Source organism: Dioscorea cayenensis, chromosome 6 (assembly GCF_009730915.1).
Source record: "Dioscorea cayenensis subsp. rotundata cultivar TDr96_F1 chromosome 6, TDr96_F1_v2_PseudoChromosome.rev07_lg8_w22 25.fasta, whole genome shotgun sequence".
Classification (NCBI taxonomy): domain Eukaryota; kingdom Viridiplantae; phylum Streptophyta; class Magnoliopsida; order Dioscoreales; family Dioscoreaceae; genus Dioscorea; species Dioscorea cayenensis.
Window position 1 is genome coordinate 1,574,428 of NC_052476.1, and position 11,847 is coordinate 1,586,274.

An 11,847-nucleotide genomic window follows, 5' to 3' on the forward strand; every position below is an offset into this window, starting at 1 on the left:
TTCATTGAAAAAAGTTGAGTTAGCAAAAGATTTTCCCTAAGCTCATTACTGAGGTCTCTTTCAAAAAAAAAAAGATGAGTATGAGGTCCATTTTAAAATCAAGTCAAAATTATTAAGTTAATGACCCAACCATGTTAAAGGTCACGACTTAAAATCAAATGGTAAAGGCTCAAAAGCATTGAAGAGCTAAGACCTAAATGCATCAAGTAAACGACAAATGCAACTCTGAGTTTTTAAAAGCACCGAAGCTCAAAGACTTGAGGAGTTTCACAAGTCCAGGAGCTGGAGATTTTACAAGCGCAAAGAGCCAAAGTCTTCAGTGATAAAAGAAGTAAAAGTAATCAAGTAGGCAACTCAGAAACGTAGAGTGTCAGCAGCTGGGACTGCAGCCTATGTTTCAAGACACAAACCTATATAAAAAAAAGAAATTGAGGAGAGCTACATCCACACAACTAAAAGGATCTTCTGACACACTTTCAGTATAGGAGTTAAGAGCGCCAGCTAAAAATAAATTTTAAAGAGCATGATAGAAATAGCTCTTTCTAAAAATCTTGTCATAAGTTCTCTTAGAGAATACTCTTCTTTCAGATTCTCGCTCTACGATCACGTATTTGCACGCATCTTTGAAATTGAATATAAAAAAATTATCATCGTTTATTCACCACTCTCATTCACACTGCTTTCTTAATCGGAGGTTCCCATGACATCGTGCTGCTAATTAATATTGAGCATGCCTATCAGGAGCTTATGAACCCGCAATCATCCGAAATATAAAAATTAAATTTTCGATTTGTGATCCATGCTTTTCAACCGGTCAATTCCAATTAAAAGCCGGGTGGAAAGAAAGGAGCCCACATACACAAACAAAATAAATATAATAATAATAATAAATATTATGCATGATTTTCATTCATTTTTCCCTTTCATTTGCACGGAAAAAATCGGTTGCTCTGGTTTTCAATCAATCAATAATTGCCACGTGGTTGGTCATGATCTTCCGAGGCTTTGTTGATCATACAATCTCATCATCACTAGTGGTAATAACACAAGACAAATGGACGGCTATCATTCCTCCAATACTCTCATCACATGAAACAAAAAAAAGTAATTTTAAATAGAAAATTTCAATTATCTCTTTTTTTTTTTATTATTCATTGTGGGCATCTACCTCTCTTCCTCTTTGCCTTCACAGCGAGAGAGAGAGAGAGAGAGAGAGAGAGAGGAGAAGAGAAGAGAAGGTCATCAATGGAGACGGCCATTTGCAGCCGAGTTGCCCTTCCTGCTAATCACGTTATCAATTCCAAGCCAGGTTTCATTTCTCTTTCTGTGTGTGTGCCTTTTTCCTTATCATCTAACTCGGTTTATTGATGGATCTGATATTATGGGAAGATATTAAGATTTGTTGTTCATGCTGCAGTTTGAGAATTTATGTTTGTTTTTTGTTAGATTTGATTGAATTTCAGGAGAAGTGTAGTTAAAACATCTGATTTGGTGCATGGGGTGTGTGTGTGTGTGTGTGGAGATGCTGATAGGATGATTCAAACCAGATGGTGAATTTTTTTATTTTTTTATTTCCTTTTAATTTCTGTCAACGAAATGAAAAAGTCTTTGATTGCTGTTTTTCTCCCCAGGAATTCTCTTGTTCTGGGGTTGAATTAATATATTCTACTTTGTGACTTCTTAGTTTTAAGTTTTTCTGGATACCAGTAGGATAGGAAAAAGCGAGAGACCAGGGTTTTCTAGGAGTATTGGTGGTAAACCAATAAAAAAATGTTTTTTTTTTTAATCACAATTAGAGAAGTGGCGCTGGAAGTTAATGCTTAATGTTGTCTTTGTAATACATTTTGATGTGGAAGTGAAGATAGATGTAGATAATTTAGTTAATTTTGTACAGCATGAGCTTGAGGCTATTTTTTGCTCTTCAAATAATTGAGAAATGGAGGCCAGTGTTTTTCCTAGTACTCTGGTAACTGTCCAGGAATATATGGAAGTGTGTGGTTGAGATATGGCCAAAGTTAATAAAAGTCGGTTGGAACATCTGGTTTGATAACTTTGTTGATATTTGAGAGATATGAATTTAACATATCAATGTTTGGTAAAAGAAGAATGATTTTGTTAGTGTGTTCAAATTCTAGGTGCTCTACGCTTAAGCACTTATGCGTTGCTCCAAGGATGAGACTGAGTCTGTTTCTTGGGGAGGTAGAAGATATAATCAAGTGGACGAGTTGCTGGAGAGGAGGAAGGAAGAATCGGTTTCGGTAGATGCCAAGTGATTATTTCTTCGAAGTCTATGGATATATGATCAACTAATAGGATAGTACCAGTTTGGATGAAATTTCTATTCAATCTCTTCCGAAACATAGGTTGCAGCATCTCAACGATTACTACTACTGCTTCCTAAGGTTGGTGTTTCAGTAATAATTCTATTTCATGCTTTGCCAGATTTTGGAATTTAGAATGGTCTGGTGGTATTTGAAATTTCCTCCCTCAAATATTTTTTCTCTTTAAAGTGGATTTGCAATGTTGGGCTAAAAGCCGACCACTTTTGTTAGAGATAGAATGGAGTTCTCCGTGAAGTTCAAGATGAAAGAAAAAAAGAAGTAAAGAAAAGATTCTCTATATCACCGTCATAATTCTGGTACCTTGAAAGAAGAGGATTGGTCGTTATTTTCAATAAGTTTGAAGAGAATGAAGTAGTAGTTTCCACGCAAGAGGTTTATTGGCTTGGGTAGTTCATATTTCTGGTTTTTAGGCACATTTCTATACTCCCTTTGGCTATATGGTAGCAAGCTTCCGAAGAAGCGGATTATTTTCTGTATAAGAGGTTTGCATTGCTAGGTTGAATGCTTGAGAAGGTATAATTGGAGGGTTTACGGGTGCCATTTATATACTCTGCTTGTATTTCCTTTGTTGTTCAGACAGCTTAAGGACTTCAGTTACTGTTACATTGTTTCAAACTTCTTTCTTTTGCTCTTTCTATTATCATGTTTTTCCTTATCAAATATATCTTAGCTTGAAATTAGTATCTGTTCATTATGAAGAGTTGCGTGTCATCACATCTTTTTAAGGTTGACTTCAAAAATTAATATACCAGTGTGCAATACATGTTGATCTTCAAAACTAATTCGGAGGAGAAGTGGGTAGTGCATTTGGTTGCTTGATGTTTTGGGAATTTCTTGTAATTATGGTAAACTTAAATGCACCTTAGCAATAGTGTGTTCTCTTGTTTAAATTTCTGAACATGTTTCTGTACCAGAAGATATTCAGGGTAAAACAAATAAGACAAATGACGCTGCACATTTTGTGTAGTATGACTTAAATATTTTATTCGAGAAGTTGATTCTAGTTTTCCCTTTTGTCATACATGCATTGCCTATGCAACATGTCAACTGATCATCTAGTCATTGATCAATTATCCCGCAGGCGATAGGCTGTCTTCTTACAAGGGTCAGGGTCGTGGTATTCCAGTTACAGTATCGGCAACTGGACCAGGCAAAGGAGGTGGGTTGTTGGAAAGGCCAACCATTGAGAAAACTACTCCTGGTCGGGAATCTGAGTTTGATTTGAGGTACATGACCGGCTCAAATTAATCAACTTGTGTGTTTTCTTCAAATTCTGGAAATCTTATTTGATCAATCAAAAATTGTTAATCATTATCTGAAAATATTGATAGACTCATTCATCTGTACCATTAGAATATTCTGAGGAATTAATGCTGTTATATCTCCATCTAGAATTAAATATTGATAGACTCATTCATCTGCATCATTTGAATATTCTGGGGGATTAATACAGTAATACTGTTATATCCCCATCCAGAATTTAATACCAATGTTCTGCAATTTTAAGTAGGAATTACTATATGATAAATCCATCAACTGCTGGAATATAGTGATTCGGTTCCTTTTTTATCAGTGAAATCATGTTTCTTATATTGGGAAATAGGAAATAAGCTTGAGCAAATGAGTTGGATATTCTATAAATGACCTCATTAGAATATAAATGTGTGATTTACCAACGATTGCCTGTAATCATTCAGTAAGTTATGATACCACCGGCATATTTGCTTAGGCCACTTTTGTTTCCGGAAAACATCTTAGGAAGAAGCTAAAATGGAACGTAGTGCACTTGCATGTAAAAATGATGCAAAAGTTACTCCTGCAAGCTTTGAATCACATGTAATCATCCAAAAACCGATCTTTGTAGCCTGTGCTTGATTCGATTGAAAATGGATGATGTAAAGGAAGAAAGGATTTGATTGCAAGGAATACAAGAAGATAAACTCTATCATCTTTCTATGTTTGCAGGAAATCTAGGAAAACAGCGCCTCCATATCGTGTAATGTTACACAATGACAACTTCAACAAGCGCGAGTATGTCGTCCAAGTTTTGATGAAGGTTATCCCCGGAATGACTCTTGATAATGCTGTGAATATCATGCAAGAAGCCCATTACAATGGCCTCTCAGTAGTCATTATTTGTGCTCAAGCTGATGCAGAGGAGCATTGCATGCAACTTAGAGGCAATGGTCTTCTAAGTTCCATTGAGCCTGCAAGTGGAGGTTGTTGAAGTTTTTGATTTACCTTTCAATTACTATCATCTATGTCTTTAGATCCTAGAGATCTCCTTATATGTACATACTTCATCTATAATCTATTGCAATAGAAGACTTGATGTATAGTAATAACCACTCTGTCCTTGGTTCATGCACGTTGTTACAATCCAGTGCATTAGTGATTTAGTGTTATTGCTATTAATTAAAAGATTTGGTATTCCTTTTGCAATTTGTTTTCTTTTTCTTTATTGTCTAAATTTGAATGATCAGTATTTGTTATTGTTTGTTTCTATTTTTGTAATAGCATCTGTATTTTTTTTTTAAAAAACTTCTTCAGTTAGAAAGAGAACTATTAATAGAATGATTTTTTTTTTTGCCAGTGTAAATTTCTATTTGACCTCTAAAAGATTAAAATTACCTTTTTTTTTTTCTTTCTCCACCCGAAAAGAGAAATTTGCTCCCGTACCCTTCTTATTTGACAAGCATAATATAAAATTAATAAATTTATTGTGTTTTACAGTAAATTTATAAAAATACTACCAACTTCAGATTCCTACACTGTTATTTTTGAGATAAACGACTGAATTTTTAATAATTTTTATATTTATATTAGTCAAAATTACTTGGTTCAAGTGATTAACGGTATCAAAATAAGTCTCTCATGTGGTGTGCGAAGTTGTGAGGATTCGAATCCTTATTGAAAGAATTAACTCACAAGTGATTCCGCAACCAACTCGCCATAGAGATAGACGCACCAATTTATTTCGTAGAAATTTTGGTTTTTTTAGAGGTGCAATATATATATATATATATATTATGTAAAATAAACAATTCAAAAAATAAAAACCCAAATCAGGGAATTTTAACTTTTAAGTGATAGTAATAAGGAAGGTCTAATCATAATACTGACAATTCAAGGGGGGTTTTTGCAAACAAACTTAAAAATGCCAATAAAAATCCAGTTTTTATATGCCGTCGTCCCGCGAGCCCACCCACACACACTCGCAAAAACTAGGGTTTTGTTTCTCGGCCTTCGATCAAAGAATCTCTAGCGCGTCACGGCCTTTTGGTGAATCCGAGCTTCTAATCATGCAATTAACTCTCGAATTCGGGTTGATTTTCTCTCTATCTCAATTTTCATCTCCCAATTTCAACAATAATTTTATTGATTTTCTTTGATTCAGAGGAGGGCTTGAGCTTCTCTGTGAATCCATCAAGATCCACGAGGTTGATGTGAACCCTAAATCCGGAGAAGATAAGGTAATATTTTATCTGTAAATGATTCACCATTGATTAAATTTTGTGCTAATTAAGGTGGATTAGCAGTTGATAATGAGGGATTTGTTGGGGTGGATTAAAGCGAATATTATAAAGGAAAGGCCAGAGATGTTCATGAAGGGAGACTCTGTGTATGTTCTTTCAATCTCTACTCTATATATGAATGATTGATTGAATCATTCATTTTTAGTGGGATTTCATGGATTCATGGTTTGCAGGAGGCCTGGAGTTTTGGTACTTGTGAATGATTGTGATTGGGAGCTATCTGGTAACCTTGATACATCACTGGAAGAGAAGGATGTGGTGGTTTTCATTTCTACTTTGCATGGTGGCTGATGATGCTTTTCCAAAAAAGATTATTCTAGATGACTACTACAATGTTGTATTTGAATTTGCTGTAGTTTTGAGATGGTATGGAGTAGTCCATGTTAATTTTGATTAGTAAAATCATTAAAGCCCCTTCATGATGTTTCAATTGGTAATTTTCTTTGTGTACTTTGAGTGGCCAAGGTGAAGAACCACCATAGTAGTCTTCTTGTGCTATTTTGTTATCTATGTTTCTTCATAATTTGTCCTGCCTATTCACAAACATGGTGTAGCATCAGAATACATCTAAATGCTAGAAGTATGTTTGAATTAAAGTGAGATACATCTAAATGCTTACTTTTCTATAGATCAACACTGGTATTTCTTGAGTTCACTGTGTAGTTGAGAGAATGAAATCGTTTTGATCATCCGAGCTGCAGTCTCCGTTTCTTGATCTCTTAGGTTGTGATCCTAAGATCTGGACTATTAGGTTGCCACCTGCAATAGAACATGGAGTTAAACATAGATTGGTTCATCTTCCACTAAACCTAACTTGTTCCAATTCTTTAAAATGGTAGGGCAGATCAAATAGTGATGGTCATTATAAATCAAAACCTGCTTCTATAATTTTAAAGTCAATGGATAAAGTGTAGACTATCCATGCAGTTGAAATTATAGCCCATGGTATATTGCTAAGGGGACTATTAGGCAGGAAAGAAATCATCTTACATATAACAAGAGCAGCTCCAATCCAGCCAAGAGGTCCCCACCTCTCACCAAGAAGAAACCATGCAAAGGCAGCACCCCATACAGGCTCCAACCCGTAAATTATTGCAGTTTCAGTGGCTGATACATCCTTCATGGCAGCAAACTGTAGAATGTATCCACAGAAACAGGTTTTAAGTACATAAACCAAGCCATCAAAGCAAATTTTCTTTGTATGAGATGTGTAAAACTTATTCATGTTACTGGTCTTTGTAACTTGATCAGATAAATGCAGCAGCAATGCTATGAAGTTGAGCAAAATGAAAGACCATAGCTGATAAAACTGACCTCAGCCCATAAGCAAAATCCGGTAGAAAATATGCCAGTGTATAATGCAGATAACCAAGGAAACGAAGTCATCCAATCCCATGACAACATTCTTGTCCAAGATCTTAATTGGTTCAAATTGGCAAATACACCTTTAAAGAAAAACCAGATTGTTGATGAGAAAGCTACAACACAGACCTGAATTCAAAGCAATGCTATGTGAGATGAGCATGGGAATGTTCATAAAACATGATACCACTAAAATTAACAGAAACAAGATGCAAGACAAGATCAACCAACCTCATAACCAAGAAGAGGTAAAAATTTCTCCTTCTTTGTACTTCGTGAAATCTGCTCAGTTCGAAGCATATGGATGGCAAAAGACATTGCACTCAATAGATTTAGTGCATCACCAACCTGACATATATAGCCACACAACCTTTAGGTAAAATACTTAGGTTAGTCCCTCTATTTTTTTACTATGCCGTTTTAGTTCTCCTACTTCAACTTAAGTTTTTTTAATCCTTGTACCCTTTGAATGAATGCAATCAAGTCCCCCATATACTCTTTGAACATGTCAATTAATAACATTTTATTGCTCATACATTCTAATGGTTTATACAAAAGATAAAGAATCTCCATTATTTTCCTGAATTGTGTACATTACAATGATTATTATTGATGAATAGTGTAAGAAATTAATTATTTTCAATAATTGCATTCATTTAAAGAGTAGATGGATTAAAAAGACTTAAATTGAAGTAGGAGGACTAAAAAAAATATAGTGAAGAAGAGTACAAGGACTAATTTGGGTATTTTACCTAAATTAAATGTATACAGACACGAGTTCGAGAACATAAACAAAAATGAGACTCACATTAGGAGGAGAGCCGGTGCATTCCAGCATTCCAATTCCTATGAGAGATACGATAGCTCCGAACCAGGTGAAGGCATGCACTGTTCTTCCAAACATGCCATTGAGCAAGGGCACTAAAATTACCTGCTCCATAACATCAATCTCTATAGAAACTTGTTGCAGTTTAATTTTGCCTTTTCCTTTTCAAGTTCATGAATAACTAAAGTTAACCAAGCAAAAATTCATAGAATTCATTCCTGGGAGGGCTTACAGGGAAGGCAGCAATGAAAGATGCACGCCCAGCATCAGAGGTTAGTAATCCGAATGCCTGTGCTAGGTATCCCAAACTTAACCAGAGGCCCAACTCCATACCTGCAATACAAGTCTGCCAATCCTTCTGCGCCTTCAGTACAAAGGGTATAAAGGGCATTCCCGCGATTGTGAATCGGACCATGGTGAACAGTGAAGGATCATAGATCATTTCAGCCTCTTTTATAACAGGAATATTACTGGCTGAAAAAAGTAACTTTAATTAAAACACAGAAGGGATAAGCATGTTCTAAGTGGTTCTCTAATGTCCAATTGAAAAATGAATGAATATCAAGTCAACTTCTTTTGTGAAAAAGATGATGGGAATAAAGCTAGTTTGTCACAGTGGTCTTGGCTTGATTAAGGCGCTTGGGGAAAAAAAAACGGTGACACCTTCTGCATGAGTAGTCCCAAAAGTTATGAAAGATAATTATAAAAATGATATGCATTCTTAGGTTTTAGAATCTTAGTTCTCAAGGAAGGCAATTCAATGGGAAATGCAGTATCAGAAGCACAATAGATAGAGATTCACCAAAATTTCTTATGAAGATTACAACATCATGAACTAAATTATTTTAATGATGACAGAGAAATTTACCGTCTGCTTTATTTTTATTTTTTTTTAACTTTTTTATCACTAGCTTTCTTAAGATTCAACAACACAACGACGCGTTCGACTGTTTGAAAACATTCAACATCAGTATGCAGGGTTTAGGGTTTGCAGCGATAACAATATGAAAGAAAATGAACCAATCTATCCAGTAGAAGAATTGAAAGTCAAAATGCTTATTTTCAAATATAACATAGCAAACAAATTCATTCTAAGTGCCAATGCAATAGTTGCAGATACATTTGATTTGAAACAGCAGTCACATTGCTTTCATATCCACAGAACTGACAGTTTTCAAATATAACATAGCAAACAAATTCAAGTGCCAATGCAATAGTTGCAGGTACATTTGATTTGAAACAACAATCACATTGCTTTTATATCCACAGAACTGACAGGCATAAACAAGAAAGTCAATATCAAACAGAGTACTAGTTGCACTGTTACAAAATTAGTTTGATGTTTTCTACCAATCCATTACTTTTCTCGAGTCATCCAAACGCTACATTGAATTCCAGAATGTTTGAGGAGTCAATAACAAAGTTTAGGGCTTTAGGGTTTGCAGTGATATGAAGAAAGAAGTAGAGGGATTGAATGTAGAAAGTACTTAATTTTCCAAGTATAAAATTGCAAACACAGTCATTCTCTCTGAAAATGCAATGCTTCTAATTCTAAATAGAATTGATTCCAGTAAAAGCACTCACATTCTCTCTATCATCCACAACACAGCTTAAACCAAGAAAAGAAACAAAAACGGACCTGCAAATCTTACTATCTTTCAGCAATCACACATCAGATACCATTCAATAATTTTTAAATCTGTATGCCATATAGCAAGAAATTAAAGAAAAGAACAATACCATAGATGAGGGTGATGACATTGAGCAAGATGATGCTCCAGATCTTCGGCGAGGGCAAGAAGAACCTCCTCTTCCAGAGAGACAGTCTCCGTGAAGGCTTCTCGCCCATCTCCTCCTCCATCGGAGCCATGGCTTCATCCGATCCACGGAACTGAGAAGGCAACCTTCTCCACCTCTTGTGAGCTCCATACAATGGAGATCCAGGTTCAATCGAAGAAGACGACGAAGAAGAAGAAGAGCAAGAAGTAGATGATGGCCGTGGAGCGGGAGAGCTTCGGGAGAAGAAGGGAAGCTTGTGGGGAGATTTACTCGAGACTACGAGGCGGAAGGGGAGAGGGCGAGGAGGGGGAGGAGTGGCGTACCTTGGAGATCGCGGCAACGCCGCCATTAGAGAGCTCGAGAAGAAGGAATGCAGCGAAAGGCCCACCCGAGCGTGGAGACAATTTATAGATACGGAGTACTTTTTCATTTACACCCCCATTTTTGTGCAAATCACATCTCAACGCATTTTCAGACATTAGGGTCAATTCTGAGGGATTTTGTAGATATTTTCTAATTTGCTGTCCCATCCAATCATTTTTACTTGTCATTTTAACTAATTTACTGGATTAAGAAAGATAGTTAATATCAGTGGATAATTTAAAATTTATAAAAAGTTATATTAACCTTTTAAAATTATCATTTACTTCATTTTAAAATTAATTTAATAAATATATAATTAAATACTCTTTTCATTCCTTTTTTTATCTATCATAAATAACCGAATCTCACATACCAAAAAAAGTTAGTTATTTCACATAATTTAATAAAATATTAGTTATCTTTCCAAAATTACTCCTAATTTATATCTTCACATTTAAAAAAAATTAAAATTGAGTGTTAGGGTAATTTTGAAAAAAAAATTAATAAATGCTTCTTCATATTTAAAAATGACATATAAAAAGGAATATGGGTTATGACAGATAAAAAATGAACTGGAGGGAGTATAATTTATTGAAAAGTTGAAGAAATATATTAAATATCAATGGTAAATTTGAATAATTAATATTTAATGTTTCGTAGACAAGTAAGAGAGGAAAGTAAAAAGTACCCGACGGAGTAATACCTTGTCTTTATGAAAATTAGTGTCTCTATATTATGAAAACATTGAATTGAAGTGAATATTTAATAATAAAATTAAAAATTTAGATTTGGATTTCTAACTCTTAACTAAATTTATTTAAGTTATTATTATCTTAAAATTTAATTTTAATTTACACAAAGGATTTGTGTCGCTAAAAAAATCAATACAACCGGTTTATCATTTGTTTTTAACTTAATTGAAATTTATTTATTTAAAACAAATTCATTCTCTTCAAGCTTGGAAAGAAATAAAGAAATGCATAAACCAAGCTAACTTGTGCCAATATATAACAAATTAAAATTTGGGCCCACTATCAACAAATATCAACCCTTTACCATTTTTTTAATAATTAAATTGTTTATATAATTTTTCAAAAACCTATTTACGTAACAAAAAAAAAAAAAATCCTTTTTCTCATACTATCATATTATGTGGGTACTTATTTTATAACCACTTTTGGAATAAAGTTAAAGTAGTAGGCCGTAAAAATACTACCAATAATTTATTCATATTTTTTTAAAAATATTTTATAAAAAATAGGATAATGTTAACCTCACAGACTCACAGGCACAGCCTATCTATGTCCCCACATATATTTATGGCAATAATTCTCCATCTCCATCATAAAACAAGCACAGATCTCTAACATCACTTAATGCCAATATGCTCCCTTTCATGGTTTATTGATCTTAAATTCCAATTTCGTCCTATACATACAAAACTTCAGGCGAAACTTTGTCAAATGATTTAATACAATGGTCACACCTGTTGTATGACTCATCTGTTTCTATATCTATACCTATATCTATCTGTGTTATCACTTATTATATATATATAATAAATTTATTGTTTTAAGTTTGACAATTGTCGATATATATATATATATAAATAAATATAAATAAAATTTTTTTATAATAA

The 11,847-nt window shown here is 34.2% G+C and overlaps 3 protein-coding genes across 4 annotated transcripts; 2 read left to right on the plus strand and 1 right to left on the minus strand.

Annotated features, from left to right (window-relative positions):
• The first annotated feature begins 1,146 nt into the window (after nt 1-1,146).
• LOC120263470 (ATP-dependent Clp protease adapter protein CLPS1, chloroplastic) lies at nt 1,147-4,774 on the plus strand. The gene is made up of 3 exons (XM_039271385.1): nt 1,147-1,309; nt 3,424-3,568; nt 4,308-4,774. Exons 1-3 carry the CDS (start codon nt 1,246-1,248, stop codon nt 4,567-4,569), a joined length of 471 nt encoding a protein of 156 aa, XP_039127319.1. The 5' UTR covers nt 1,147-1,245; the 3' UTR covers nt 4,570-4,774.
• Nucleotides 4,775-5,516: 742 nt separating this feature from the next.
• LOC120263471 (ubiquitin-related modifier 1 homolog 2) lies at nt 5,517-6,308 on the plus strand. Its single transcript, XM_039271386.1, has 4 exons — nt 5,517-5,667; nt 5,740-5,815; nt 5,882-5,964; nt 6,052-6,308. The coding sequence occupies exons 1-4, from the start codon at nt 5,525-5,527 to the stop codon at nt 6,167-6,169; spliced, it is 420 nt and encodes a 139-aa protein (XP_039127320.1). The 5' UTR covers nt 5,517-5,524; the 3' UTR covers nt 6,170-6,308.
• A 16-nt stretch (nt 6,309-6,324) lies between these two features.
• LOC120263469 lies at nt 6,325-10,201 on the minus strand. Of its 2 annotated transcripts, XM_039271384.1 has the most exons (8): nt 9,807-10,201; nt 8,299-8,540; nt 8,049-8,171; nt 7,472-7,588; nt 7,193-7,369; nt 6,869-7,010; nt 6,498-6,637; nt 6,325-6,411 (listed from the first exon to the last, which is right to left on the minus strand). In XM_039271384.1, the coding sequence occupies exons 1-7, from the start codon at nt 10,192-10,194 to the stop codon at nt 6,531-6,533; spliced, it is 1,296 nt and encodes a 431-aa protein (XP_039127318.1). In that variant the 5' UTR covers nt 10,195-10,201; the 3' UTR covers nt 6,325-6,411; nt 6,498-6,530. The 2 variants fall into 2 exon arrangements, with proteins under 2 accessions (XP_039127318.1, XP_039127317.1); XM_039271383.1 differs by lacking the exon at nt 6,325-6,411 and having other exon boundaries at nt 6,529-7,010.
• Between the last annotated feature and the right edge of the window lie 1,646 nt (nt 10,202-11,847).